This window comes from Pyxicephalus adspersus, chromosome 5 (assembly GCF_032062135.1).
Source record: "Pyxicephalus adspersus chromosome 5, UCB_Pads_2.0, whole genome shotgun sequence".
Lineage (NCBI taxonomy): Eukaryota > Metazoa > Chordata > Amphibia > Anura > Pyxicephalidae > Pyxicephalus > Pyxicephalus adspersus.
In genome coordinates this window covers 97,070,285-97,085,899 of record NC_092862.1, presented here as the reverse complement: position 1 = coordinate 97,085,899, position 15,615 = coordinate 97,070,285, and the positions used below count along the sequence as shown (strand labels likewise).

The 15,615-nt window shown below is 35.1% G+C and overlaps 1 protein-coding gene across 1 annotated transcript in view; it reads right to left on the bottom strand.

Moving 5' to 3' along the window:
• The window catches only part of POU6F2 (POU class 6 homeobox 2), a 229,238-nt gene that overhangs the window by 34,904 nt on the left and 178,719 nt on the right, over positions 1 to 15,615 (bottom strand). The window contains exon 6 of the mRNA XM_072412222.1: positions 4,056 to 4,208. Coding sequence (XP_072268323.1) covers positions 4,056 to 4,208 — 153 coding nt within the window. The remainder of the gene's footprint in view (positions 1 to 4,055; positions 4,209 to 15,615) is intronic.

The window sequence follows — 15,615 nt, the reverse complement described above, 5'->3', positions numbered from 1 at the left end:
AGGAGACGGGACGGGACAGCAGCTGGGAAGGATACATTTTGATACATTTGGACCATAAGACGCAGGGACTTTTTCCCCCCACTTCTGGGGGAAAAAAAGTGCGTCTTATGGTCCGAAAAATACGGTAACATTATTTTCTTTTACAAGCAATAAATACAAGGGAACGTTTGGATTCTGTAAAAACTACCCCCTACAAATGTACAGCAAGTAAGTTTTTATTGGTAATATAGTTAATATAGAAGTAGAGATATGTGGTATGGTAAAATAGTATGGTAGAAGAAGGAATATGTGTATGTTAGTAGATAATATAAATCATTGTTCACTTTATGTACCCAATATGTGTGAGAAATATATATAAATATATATTTTTTTGCCTTTATATTTTTAACCCTTTCTAATAAATTTAAGAATGATTTAAAAGATAGGCCGGTGGGCACAAAATAAATAAACACATATACAAAGCAGTAAAAATATAATTAAAAATGAAGAGTTGTAAATAATTCATTTCATTCTTTATCAGTGCTACACAAAAATCTATTACTATCTAATCTAATCTAATAGTAGTAAATACTATTACTGAGGAATGATTATATGTATATATCCATACAAAAAAGCAGCCTAAATGTATGTATAAAGACATATAATTATAGAATCTATATATTATAAAGAAAATATTCTTTTTGGTACCTAAATAATGACATTTTCATTTGAACAGCTTGGATTAGTTGCAAGTCTTAAATAAGTGCTCAACATAACTAAAAATCACACAAGCCTTTGAAGGGACTTTGTTTAAGATCTGCTGCACAAGATGATCGTTTGATGAAAGGGATTGAAAGACGGGTTAAAGTAGACACTGAAAGGTTATTGTAGAGGGCACATTGTTCATACAATCCTCTTTTAATATGTGCAGTGTGCACCTGCGATAAGATGATTCATTAGATATGGTCTCACTTTGACAAGCTCCATCGTTCAACACCCAAGATGGTGATGGAACAATTCTGTACCCTCCCTATAAATATGACAAGGTCAGCATCTTTTCTGAATGGCGGGTAGAACTGTCTTAGATGTATCTTAGATGTCTCTTTGTTTACTATATCTGAAATAAAAGAAACTAAAAAAATACATTCCATTTATTAAATCTCAGAAATGATCAATACATACAAACAGGTAGCTCTAAACTAGTACAGCAGTGTTTTAAAAATCAGGATCAATGTAATGTGTGTAATAAAGTCACAATTAGAGAAATCCTGTATTATTTGTAAGCAGTAAATGCCACAGGTTATTTCAAACAGTTACATTTAAGAAAGCTCATGTGGCTAGGAATTTTTCTAGTAAGGTTTGCAAAAGAAATGGTTAAAGCAACAACAGAGGATCTGTGAAAAGGTCAAACATGGTCTAAGCAGGAAATAAAAATAGCATTCTATGAATCTGTTTTTTACAAGCTAATTTTCTTAGCTTACACACATATACAGGAGGTCTGATTTATCCAGTACTACCCCAATCCTCAGTTGTTTCTCATAATCACCTAAACATGTTAGGGATAAATGACCATATAAAGATTATGTGTCCCTAAAAGACCACTGAAAAGAATGGCATTCTAATGTGATAAGATGTCAGTCAGGGCAGATGGCAAATTTGATCAGGGGTTGACTGTAATTAGTTTTGAAAGACTTGGGTCAGCACAAAGCCCTTTAGATTTTTTTTTTTATTTGAATAACCCAGAAAAGAAGATATATTTCTAATACTACATTGTCTTTGTAACAGAATTTGTGTCTATGCTTATACTTTTGTTCATCTACATTATTCACATTTACAAGATTTGTATAGATTTCAAGGGCCCTTGTACCTGTTCTATTGATGTCCGATTTAAAACAAGGATAATAAAAGAGGGATTTGCACACCACATTTTGTTTATAGATATTTAAAATTTAAATTGAAGTTAAACTTGACTTATGTTAGATTGTTTAAATCAGAAGTATCTTGTTTTATTTATTATATTATTCTTTATTTAGAGTAACAGAAGGACATGACAAGACCACAGCAAAATAAAATGTACAGTACGGAAAGAGGCAAAGAATGAAAGATACCAGTAGACGATAACTCCTCAAACATTACAAAAATCTGGCAGCCAAGATAACAGAAGAAACATTCTAGGAATGAACACATAGCGAATGTTTTCTAAATGAACTTTAGTCCCATAAACCCTCCAAATATACAACGGGATTAACTATGTTTTTGAATATTCAAATCTGTAGATACTGCAGCCAATTCACTGTGATTCATCCCCTTTTTTAAAATCTATCATGCTTATTTTGTAAAAGGAAGGTATAGGAAGGGAGGGCATTGGGAAGGAAGAGGAAAGAGTGGAGAAGGGGAGAGGGGTAGGGGAAAAGAAGAGGTCGGGGGAAAGGTGGAAATGTAAGAGATTGGAGGGTAGTAGTCTAAGGGATAAATAGAGGAAGTGTTGGTATTGCCATTTTAAAGAAAGACCACATATATAACACCTCATGTCCTGACGGAAGCACGGATGAAAACCCATTTTGGAAATGTCACGGCACACTGCGTAAGCTAGGCCCACCAGGTATTATTGGCTTTGTGGGATAACTGATACATTTCATACACCCCACACACCGCCCCTACACACACTAGGTTTTCCTTCCTTAGGCATTTCTAAGGAGTTTGGCAGCCAGGTGGTATTATTTCTAATGCCCATTATGCAAAAATAAGAACAAATTAGGAACTAAGAAGGAGGTGTGTAAAAGTCTATGACCTTTGAGTTGTTTAGTCAGCACAGCTATAGCAGAAAGGTTAGTAGAGATTCCTAGGTTCTGCACTTTAAAAACCACAAGGCACTGTCTTTTTGAGTTTTGAGTGTTCATGAATGCACTATTTTTAACTAAATTTTTAAAAAAGCTTTCACTGGATAATAATATAAAGTTAGTTCTGTAAGTTCCTTGCTTTAAGCATCATACACTGATGGAAAGCACCCATCAGCATAAGTCTCATATACTGGAAAATTTTGAAAATATAGAATTTGCACTTAGACAGTTGGCATGGATTTTATTAGTGAAACAGCGTACAAACAATGTTAGGTAAGTGCTTTTGTCATGAGGATATGATTTCATGGTTCTAGCGATGTGAAAACGATATATCTCATCCAACCATCCTGCCAGGATGCCCATAAACTCAAGGTACCTTTGTATAATATGGTTAGATCTAATTTTTCTGTTTAGTCACAGTTGGAATTAATTTGTAGTAACTACTGGTATTGATCTATTGTTGATCATGTTGCTAAAATCCCAAAATGTTATCCATGAAATCCAATTTATTTTTATTGTATTTTAAAGTTTATAAAAACACTGTTAAACAGTCCAGTATTTGTAGTACTTGCTTAAGTACACATTGGTGTGTACCTGTGTTACTTTCTATGTATGGATGTGCATCCATTTGAATATTAGGATGTAACTAAGGTAGATTATGTATTCTTTTACACTATCAACCAACATAATGTAGAGGATGAAATGCTTGTCATTAAAGTCCTAAACTCTATTTATAAAACATGGAGTTTGACATGCTCTCAAACAATCCCTTGTGGTAAATAAATATTGTCATTGAAATACATGGACCTGGAAGATTCCCATGAGGCAATGTTTGAGTGAATGTCTCATCAAGCGACAAACAACCCAAAGATGAATGTACAGCACCGCACCCAGCCCCGCTCTCTCCCCTTCACTTCCATTGCGGTTGTTCATATTCTATCAACCATGGAACGATGTTGGACAACCTCTGTACACATGTCATATTCTCGTTTGAGACGAGCACAGCAGCTTAAGTTGGCTAAGAATCATGTGACATTTGTACATAGCCTTATACTTTATTTTTTACTTTAATACACTTATTAAGCACTAACAAGGCAACTTAAACTCCATTTTCTTCACTCAAAATGTAAAGACTAACTTATAATAGGCTTACAAAGTGAAAGAATGCGGTATTAAAAGTTATGACAAGGCTTAACAAATAGAAAAATACAACAAGATATTATTTATGCTTGTTACCTGTCCTTGTGCGTTTGTGACAAGTTGTCCAGTAACACCCTGCAGACTGGATAGTGCATTTCCAAAGGCCTGTGAACTGGCTATTGAGCCCATGGCAGCGGCTGCTGCTGCAGCTGCTGCTGCTGCTTGGTTTGCTAAGGGATTATTAACCATCTAAAAAACAAAAACACAATTCTCTGTTAACCTCAGGAATCATTTAAATAAACCTCTGTCTTACAGTGACCCTACTGGAAACAGGGGAGGGTAGGCGATTTAAAGAGCACAAGCTTTTAAAAGAAGTAGGTTTGTATTTATCTGTCCGTAGGCTGGATTGCAGAAGCTTTCTAGCGACCTCCAAGAACCAGTACTATTCCACATTTTTTGGCATAAGGATCAGCATGTCCCCAGTTGGTAGATGAGTTTCTGATGACCCGTATATCACTACTATGTCCTGCAACAGCTAGTGGCTGCCAGGAGAACCACAGTGACTGGCAGGGATGGAGGGGTGGTGATTTTGCTTCTAGGCACAGCAGAGAAATCAAATAGTATTGATGCAAGAGAGCAAATTTGGTGCAATCCAGCCACAAAACAATCAAGTAAAAACCTGTTTCTTTGATTGGCTATTACTGCCTAAATCCCCCCACCCCTACAGGGTCTCTTCAAAAACAGTGCAAATTATTCTTTTTTTTCTTTTAAGTACTTTAGCCAAACACACACACAAATATATATATATATATATATATATATATATATATATAGTTCCCTTTAGGTTTATAGACTTTAGACTACACGTTTTGTTTTTTGAACCGATTGAAAAATTTTTACAGTCTGTTCTCTTGCCATCTCTGCCTGTCCTGGATGAAAATAATAGTCACACATGCAAACAATGTAAGATCTTGTGGAATGTTTTACAGCATGATCTACGCTGACATATTTTATAATCTGTAATGTTGTTTGTTGAAGAGCATAAGTCTGATATCAAGAAAGTTACTTCCTTTACCTCCTTAACAGCTGTTAAGCTGTAACACAGCATTGATCAAGGTAAGAGAGTAGGAGCTGGTTTTTGTCAATGATAGCAAGTGAGAGAAAGATTGTAGAAATGTGTAATCAGTGAAGGTATTTTTAAGTAAAGTGGCTGTGCAAGTCAATACAAGTGACAAACAGTAACAAGTAGAATCCTAAAGAGAGATAACTGATGCAAACAAAACAACCACAGAATACTATAATAAAACACAACAAAAAATAGGTCGGATTTTTTTGCTCAGAACCTGCTGTTGTACATTTAATAAATTCTATCTTTGACACCCTGGATATCCTTGTTTTTTCATTTTACTTTTAAGTTGCAGTAGTCCATAGGATCTATCTTGAACTGTTTTGACTAAAACTGAATAAATGCCAAGAGGCAGCTACTGGTTATCACACTAAACTTGTAGGAGAGTTTAGTCATTAAAAACCAAATGTGCTGCCTAAAAGCACACATCACAAATAACCTAAAAACGGTTCAACGACAAACCCCAACTAAGCTCCGGGTTCCTCAAAGCATGCTGAAGGCTGCAGATCACACACAGTAAGAAACATTTCATTTGAATTTACTACTTGAAAATAAGAATTTTAGTCTTTCCCATGTGGCCCATGTAGTGCCTAGTTTTTTTTATCATTTACTGGGGATTGTATAGAGACGATATACAGCTGAAATTCACTGTTGTTCTGTTAAGGTAGGTCTAAAAGATAAATGAAATATAGTATCTAAAGTAAATCTTGGTGTATGTTTGTATTACTGTTGGGTAATCTGCGTAGCTTTAGAGACAAAATAATATCAGGTGTCTCACAGTGTTTCCTTAGACAACGTACACACATTGGATAATTGTAGTTGGAAGCAAACGATTAATGACACATTGTTAGACAATTATTTGTATTCAAATTCCAAAATGTATTAAACTTATGTTAAACACACAAATATGCCAAACCATAAATACAAGGAGAAAGCAGATGATACGCATACAATTCCTATTGGTAAACCTTCACTTACTAAATTACAGGACTAATAGTGACAGTAAGCAGTGCTGCGTCAATCTGTCATGGATTTGGGGAATCTTGTTTAAAAATTAGAAAATGTAAGCAACACTGAAAATAAAATCTTTAAAATGGCATTCTTGGGAATGCCTTAAAGATGTATGGGGTGTTGCAAAGCAGAATTATTTTCAGGGACATTGTCAAAGACAGCATATATGGTCATATTAGGCATTAGATTTTTCTTTTTTTCACAATGAGCTTGGCATATATAAAACAGCAGCAGCCCAATCTGATTTATTTTAGTTTGAGAAAAGGGCTTTTAATCTAGTAGCTGTAGCAACAACACACACTGTTCATTCACTTAATTTTTCCCCAAAAGCTAGAAATTCTTTTAATTGTAGTTTCTTATCTTACCATAATTTTTCCCTGTGCAGTTTGATAGATTTTCCTGTGCCCAATTATAGCAGCTTCTAATGACACTTTTGTTGCCTAACGAAAAACCCTCCTTTCGGCCTGTCCTAGCTTGCTGGCCATAGTTTAAAGTCCATGCAATGAAAAATGGTTTTAAATTTTGAATCTTGAACCCACAGGATTCATCCTAAATTCATACTTCAAGCCTAATGTGAGTCTTTGGAAAAGGGAGGAGAAGTAGCACCAAGCTTAGGTCTACTGGAGCTGTCTATCTCTAGATCGGGTAATCATTTTAAAGTTTTCACAAAAACTCTTTGGAAACTGACTATTCTATGAGTACCAATCTGCTGTGTATCCAGCAACACTTAATGATTCCTTCTGCTCTCTGCCACACGCACTAGATAATATAGTAGTGAACTACTGAGTATTGTGGTCAAACACAGGGATTCAACTCCCTTAAACTGAGTGTCCAGTGGTTTTTGGAGCATGAGAGATATTTTGCACTTTTACACAGTAAACTACAGAGTTACTTTAAGGACACAGCAGATACTTTTTCTTCTCCAGTTTCTTTTTTTAAAAATCAGTCTTCTGCATCTAGGTATCTTTTATTCCTTACCTAATATTCCTTACAATTATGGTATATTCATACCATAAATTCTATGAAACCGAGTTATACAGTTTTAGATCTCGTTAAAGTTGTATACTATTAAAAAACACAAAAAGAGTATATATGAAAGCACATTGCATAAATACCAAATATATCAGGCGTGTCCTCTTTCATGATTCAAGGTACTTTCTTGAAAATGATAAAAAATAGAGAGTATTATCAGTTTTGCCTTTCAGGGAGAACTGTCATACATAGTTTGATGTCCAACTAATGGGCCTCTATTCTACACAGTGGGGATTTGTTTTTATCCCTCCCTTAGGAGATAACTACTGTCTTTGAACACTTTTCCTACTTTCAAGAGACCTTTTGAATTTTCTTTTTAATGTGAAGCACATAAATTTTTCTCCTGCACAGGTCATGAATCCTGTGTAAGAGGGAAGGAGTAGGCTTCTTTGTAGACGAAAGAATCATGCTTTTGTTAGGGCCAATCTGAAACTGCATGAGTTTGTGTTTTCAAAGAAAGACATTTCATAGGTCTATCTATAATGAAAATAGAGAAGAAACTGCACTAGGCATCGTTTGATTGATTGCATTGCCATTCACCTCTCAAACATGACTTTATTTTGCTTTACAGTATGTCATTGGTAGGGTCTGCAATAAGCGTCCTCTTTGATTCTAAGAAGCAAAACTGCATGCTGTATGCGTATCACCCTAAAAAATGTCATATATTTCTTAATTTATTAAACATGGGCTTCAACAAGGGCTGGAAAACCATATAAAAATAAAAGAAACCCATAATCTTTAAAAAAAACATACAATTTAAAAATAATCTATTATCTGAATATGAAAAAAAAAATGTTCAAGTATGCTATAGATCTGGAATCTAGAACCAATACTGAAGGTGAAGCCTAAATTGTATATAGTGCATAGTGGTTCTCTGGAGTACTTGCATAGGCAGATGTATGCTGGGATTGTCTTACAAACCCCACTTATATCACTGGGAACCAACTTTGACATATAGATGTGTAAGGACTTCTTTCATGTGCCTTCTTCCTTTCACTTCCCCACTATGACAGCTAAGGGCTGTAGTAAGGAATTTATACTTCTATAACAAATTAAATCTCATTCAACATTTGTTCAACATACCATATAAGCTCCATTTTTTTTCCTACCTGTGAACGTATTGTTGTTCGAACAAGTCTCCATCCAGTTCAAGCAATGTTTAGCTGAACAGAGGCTAATGTTCCCCTTGTTGGCAAGTGGCATTAAAATGTGTTTCCTTGTCAACTGTGCATCACATGACTAGCATGACTTGGGTATTGTCCCCTTAAGTATTGTGGATGATCCTTTCACAGCTAACACCAACAATGTAAAACAGATTCCTTGTATCTGTCCATCCACTACCAAAATCTATCAATCACAATAGGGGATGCCATTACAGGTATGAAAACAATCCATACCACATTTATGCTTTTTACCTATTAATAACTAGCAATGACCTTCTATTTTAACAATTTTTTACTCCTATTTTCCTCTACTGAAAGCCCCCTTTCTATGCTGGTTGATTTATATAGAGAACATGACATATTAGTATAAGATCAATTTGGATTGGGATAGAATGGATTCTTTCATTGTTTTGAATAGAAACATTGACCCTTTTTAACTGGTTGGTGCAGTTTAAATTGTATACTAAAACATTGCAAGAACTGCTAAAAATTATGTATTTATTGCGCAAACAGTTGTGTATTTTATTATTTGGAACTTTAATGGATTTGAAAATTATGGAACTTTTATGGATTTGAAAACTATTTGTGGCAAAAATACAGATCTGCGAAAAACAATGTTTTCATGCAGATTGGAAAGATTATGAGTCATAAGGAATAGTGTTGGTCAAACAGCTGAGTGTTCAATACGCCAGCTACTCAATCGAATAGCCCAATATTTTTCAGAAGATCGAACACCTAATTCCAAAACCATTAAAATCTATGGGGGGGAATTCGGGACTGTGTCCCCAAGAACACATGCGGAAGAGCAGTTCATCTGCAAAAGCAATAAGGACACAGAACAGTGTTCTTGGATAGGAAATCTCTATCCAAGAACACATGCGGAAGAGCAGTTCATCTGTAGTCACAGCTAATTGGAAGGACTCCCATGCCTCCTCCAATCAGCTGTGACCGCAAAGTTCTCATAGTCACCGGGCTGTACTTATCAGCCCGATGACCGTGGGAGCTGAATTGAAGATGAACTCTAAATAAAGAAACTCCATTAAGAGTTCATCTGCAGTCACAGCTGATTGAAAACACTTGTACAGCCCGGTGACCGTGGGAACTGAACTCAGATGAACTCTCAATGGGGAAACTCCATTGAGAGTTCATCTGCAGTTCCACTGCGATCCCGGGACACAAGAGGTTAATTAATCGCTAGTGCCCAGGGATCACAAACAGGAGGATTCCCCTGCAGCCCTGGGAATCCTCCAGGGCTGAAAGGAAATCCTCCTGTTTGTGATCTGATTGTGATCGGGATGATAAGTACAGCCCAGTGACCGTGGGAACTGAACTCAGATAAACTCTCAATAGAGAAACTCCTTTGAGAGTTCATCTGGAGTTCGCCTTTTTTTAACGTTTTTAAACACAAATTTGCAAAGTTGAATTCTTTTTACAGGTCAGGTCTGCCCGAATTCGAACTGCCATTTTTGGGTCAAATATAGGGACAACCCGAATTCGAACACACTAACAACACTAAAAAGGAATATCAGGATTTGTACTTGAAATCCATAACATAAGCAAAACAGAACCTTTATTTGAAATAAACCAGAGGTTGACAGTTGAACAAATTACTTATATTCTACAATAAAGATCTATTTTTTTTTCCAGGACCCTCAACAATCACAGTAAGTCAATAATAATGATCATTGGTCCAGCGCAGATTGCTGTTGCAGCTAGTACTGTATTGCCATCATTATCACTTTGGCACCATACAGTGTCCACACTACTCTTTTATTTTTATGTTGTAGACATGTGTTCAGTCACAATAGGAAGTGTGGATGTTCTGCAACCAAGATGACAATTACAAGCAGTGCCAACAATTTATCAGTAGAGTCACAAACCATTCATAATCATAGTAACAATACAATGTCAGTACCTTGTATAAGAATATCTGAATTGGAAATCATTGCTGGTTCTTTTTTTAAGGCAAGTCATTTTTAAAATTGTAAAATAAATTTGACTTAGCATCTATGTTGAATGGGGAATATTTAGAATCCCTACTTATATATATTACTTTATATAAGGGCTAGTGTTATTTTACAGTCTAAGCCACTGTAAAGAATATTAGTGTGATTTTTTTGACCCCTTACCCTACTTCACTGTAAAATTCAGCCCTGTGGTTTTTTTAGACAATAAAACTACATTTTATGAAAAATGGCAGACATAAGCAATAGTGTTTTTACTAACTAAAGGCATTTGTAGGAACAAGTTGATTCCTAAACCAAGTTATAAAACAATATGTAAAATATATTGTATATTTTAGACATCTTTATGTGCGATCAATTGCATTTAAATCAAACATGTCCTCACTAATGTTTTGTGGAAAAACTGATATTTTTAGGCTAATTTTACCGAGTTATGCTACTAGTTAACATTATATTTATTTTTTAAGTTCTCTGTTTTTTAAGCTCTCATTGTCTGCCCTTACTGTAAATCAGGGTCATTATGGCAAATCATTCTATTGCAGAATATTGAACCCGTTTTCTTCTTAGCATTCTAGCCTGTACTCAAAAACAAAACATTTACTCCCTTATAAATTATTTTTTTTCAGAAGAGGAAACTGTATTATTTTTATAACCCCAAAAAATAAAACCAGAAGCAGAAATGTACTAGTTCTGCAAGCTTATAAATGCATTAAACTACAGGTCAAATTTTGTCTTACAAACCTTTAAATCCAAAGGTAAATTCTAATATTCTTTTTACTTTACAGAACAGGGAAAATTATTTTTATGTCTGTAAATAACTGCAGCACAAACTAGGAGCAATTCCCTTTCACTTAGAATGGTCAAATGACTTTTGAAATGGCTAAGATGTCCTTTAAGTCTCTACAGTACTATATTAAAATAGCTTTTTACATTTAAAAAAATGACTTTTCTAGTTTCAAACATGACATTTCAACAACAATTTCTTAACCTTGCAAAAAAATTTTCTTTTAGAAAATATGTTTAAAAGGCTATAATACATAACATCAAAAATAATATTTTTCTAAAAATAAATTTATTTAAAAAATATCACAATAAGAAAATCAATTACATAAACCGTCTCTTGTGCTATGCTGTTCCAAAATACCCCTTTCGAATTTTTAACCACTGAGGTATCTCCCTTTCAATTTAGGAAGCAGTTGTAGTGTAACGGTATTAGGGTGGTTGTGTTAGTAATTGCTATAAACAGTGAACATGTAGCATACTAATGTACTTCTAGACTTCATTATTCACAGTGTGATGTATTTGGTTCTGCAAGCTGGGTCATTGAGATTGCTATCTTAATGCCCTTACATGCTTGGAAAAGGCACAGGTGTGCAGAGAAGGACAGTTGTTTAACTCCGTTACTCTGGGCAGCTGTCCAGACAAATTACTGATGAAACTCTGCATGAAACCAACTACCTTCATGCAGTGATAATTTCATTCATGAACTGTATGTGGTTGTGGTGCTAAGCTATATTTCATAGTTTTATTAATCCTTTCAAAGTCTAAGGAAAGTAAACTGTTTAGAAGCTTAGCCTGGAATTTATACTTACCGAGAACAATGACTCTCAATGACATCATCTCTCTAAAATGTAGAGAATGAAATAACAAAAAAATGGAAAGCATGTATTAAAAGAAACAAAAAGTGAAAAGGTCTGCATTTAACACACAATTTAGTATTTGTAGTAATATCCAAAAAGAAGCTGTTAAAAGGGCATTCTCGACTAAAAAATGTAATGCATTAAAATGTGCTTCCTTAAAGCACACGGAACAAGCAATGAGGTTGAGGCATCATGGATGGAGTTGAATGTGGGGTTGAATAACACACAATTATTGGAGTCTGCTATAGGCCCCTCAGTGCTAAGGAAGAAATAGAGGATCAACTACTAGCACAGATAGAAAAAGCAGCAAAAAGTGGAAGTGTTTTAATCATAGGGGATTTCAACTACCCTGACATTGACTTAAGTAATGGCATTACAGGAACAGCAAAAGGGAGGAAATTTGCGAATTTAATACAAGATAATTTTATGGTACAGTTTATAGAAGCCCCAACTGGAAATGATACTCTGCTGGACCTAGTTCTTTCTAACAAATGAAGAGCTTATAACAATTGTGCATATAAAAGGGAATCTGGGTAGCAGTGACCATAATATGAATTCATTTATTGTAAGTTGTAAACAGGTAGCAAAAACAGGAAAGATAAAAACATTTAATTTTAAGAGAGCTAATTTTTCATTATTAAGGGCGGCTCTCTGACTAGGACTGGGAGACAATATTGTCCTGAAAGAACACAGAACAGAAATGGGAATGTTTCAAGTCTGTTCTACAAAAGCAAACTGAAAAATATATTCCAATGGGTAATAAGTTTAAGAGGTGAAAATTAAAACCTATGTGGCTTACAGCTGATGGTAAAAAAAGCCATAAGGAACAAGAAAGGGGCATTCCAAAAATATAAAAATGAAGGATCACCTTAATCGTTTGAAAACTATAAAGAATATAACAGAAGATGTAAAAAGGAGATCAAATGTGCAAAACTTCAAAATGAAAGACAGATTGCAAAGGAAAGTAACCCCAAAAATTCTTTAAATATATTAACAGCAAAAAGATCATATCTGAGCATGTAGGCCCCTAAAGGATGTCGCTGGGATGATAACTGGGGATAAAGACAAGGCAGATTTACTAAACACTTTTTTTAGCTCTGTGTACACAAAGGAAAATAGCAGAGCTCAAGTCCAAATTCATAATAACAATGTCACTGCCTTAAACGGTTCACAATGACTCAAAATTGATATGATTGAGAAACAGTTGTGAAAAATTAAAGTTGGCACAGCACCTGGACCTGATGGATTACATCCACGTGTCCTCAAAGAGCCAAGCTCGGTTATTTTAAAGCCAATATTTCAAATTTTTAGAGACTCTTTAGTCACTGGCAAGGTACCAATGGATTGGCGTAAGGTTCTATCTTCAAAAAGGGAACAAAGTCATTACCAGGTAACTACAGACCAGTTCTTTTAACGTCCATAGTTGGAAAGGTCCTAGAGAGTTTGAAGAAAAGAAGTTTAAGCTCCGGATAAGGAAATGATTCTTCACTGTAAGGTCTGTGAAAATATGGAATCAGCTCCCTCAGGAAGTAGTTTCAGCAACTACCATAGATTGCTTTAGGAAAAAGCTGGATGTTTTTCTAGAAGCACAGAATATAACTGGGTATTAAGGCTTTAGAGTAAAAATACCAGAGACTGCAGATCCAGGGAACATCCGATTGCCTCATGGAATAACAAAGGAATTTTTTTACCCTGTTGAAGCATATTGTACCAGGTTTTTTTGCCTTCCTCTGGACCAACTATGTATTATAGAGTTTTATATCTGGGATATGTTTTTTCCCTAGTGGTTGAATTTGATGGACTTATGACTTTTTTCAACCTAACCGTAACTATGTACCTATGCATTGTACTTATCTGATCAAAGTTACAGTGAACATGTGCTTAGTTCTTGCAGGACAAAGGAACAAGTTCACTTTAATGGTGATCCCACCACCTGCATTTGCTTTTCCGCTGCTTGATTAAGCTACTGGGTATAACGAAAAAAAAAAAGGTACTTCCAAGAATAGAAGGGCATGCAACTCATTCCACTCAATGTGACAACGTTTGTGCTTGGTGATTGTCCACACAGTGCTGTCATACAGGGGCAGAGAGGGAGCTCTCAACCTTATGTAATCTCCACATTACAACTTTAGTCTAACATTTGGCTAACACTCTTTTGCTCTCGATGGCCTTAACGGAGTTCCAGAAGAATGAAAGAAAGATACTGCATTGTATAGCACTAGAGGCTGGATTTACCCTATAGCTTAATTCTGCAAGAACAAAACATTATTTCAAGTTATTGATGTACATTCTCCTTTTCAATCCCTTACTTTAAAAAATGTCTACTAATCGTATATTAACTTAAATACTTTTAAAATTAACAAAATGTAGCACAAAAAAAGTTTATCGAACTCTATAGACAGTAAATAAAATCTTAGCATTACATACATTTTCAACATGGTAGTATAATGACAAGCTTTTTCACTTCAATTAGAAAAATTTTCATGGCAGGGATTATAATGTCTTCCATATAAAAATACACACATAGTTAAAGTGGACCTGTAATAAAGACATGATGTAGACTGCTATTGCTGGTACTAAAAATTTCTGCTCACCTGGTTGGTGTTTTAATTCCCTACCTCTAACACCTTCTGAATCATGAATTCAGAATGTGTATACAGATCAGGTATTCAGATAATTGTTGCACAGTTATCTAAATGCTTGTTTCAGGTGTGTGACTGAAACTTCGGACACCAAAACATTAGCGTTACATCCAGCCAATTAGCATTTGTTACAATACTTCAGCAATAGCAGTATTTATAATCTATATTTGAATCTATTTATTATCTACTTTTAAAACAAATAAAACATTTTTTTAGTTAGTTATGGTGTGTAGAAGTCAGAACACTTATGCAACAAAATGGAAGTACAGGTATCATCTGGACAGGAAAACATTAATTTACAAAGAAAAAGTCTGCTAAAAATGTGTTTTTGTTCTCATTGAAGAGATTTTTTTTGTGACTTCCTGACATAATGAGAAGTTTGGTGCTAATTCGCCATTAGGACAAAGGCAGCCACCAAATTACAATTGTGCTCTTACTGTTATGTTTGTTATTAAAAAAAAAATCCCACGGACCAGCAATTTTCAACCTTGGTTCTGTTTGAAGTTTCCATGGGCACCTTGAGCTGTTGCTGATTAACCTACCACAAGATTGTACCTGCATAGTTCCAGGGCCATCTGGCAGAGACAACTGCATAAAACCACAAATATTTTTAGCTGTGGCCACTAATGTATGGGGGCATTCTTTGCACTGGCAACTAAGGAAAATACAATTTTTCCAATTGATTAAATATATTAGGGACCCCAGCACATACACATTTTAAAACTTTCTCAAAGGCTGAGAAAAGCTGCTAAAGACTTTATCAAACTTTATCAATCATTCATCATGACTAAATAGGAAGCTCTGTGCATCTCTGTTCACCAGATATGAACACAAGAAAATATTCCAAAAATATTTAAAAGGCATCTTCTACATAAAAAAACATTTTTGTTTAGATGAAACACCGTGTACAAGATTTAAAACAGAACAAACTAAAAAAAAGTCACTCACCTTTACCTCTGCAGATCTGTCAATTAATCTGGAGGTTTCTTGGACCGGGTTCCGTGTCGTCCTGGAATCCACCTTCTTCTTTCCCTTTCTTCTGTCTTCTGCCTACATCAACCGATCATGCACTACTCAG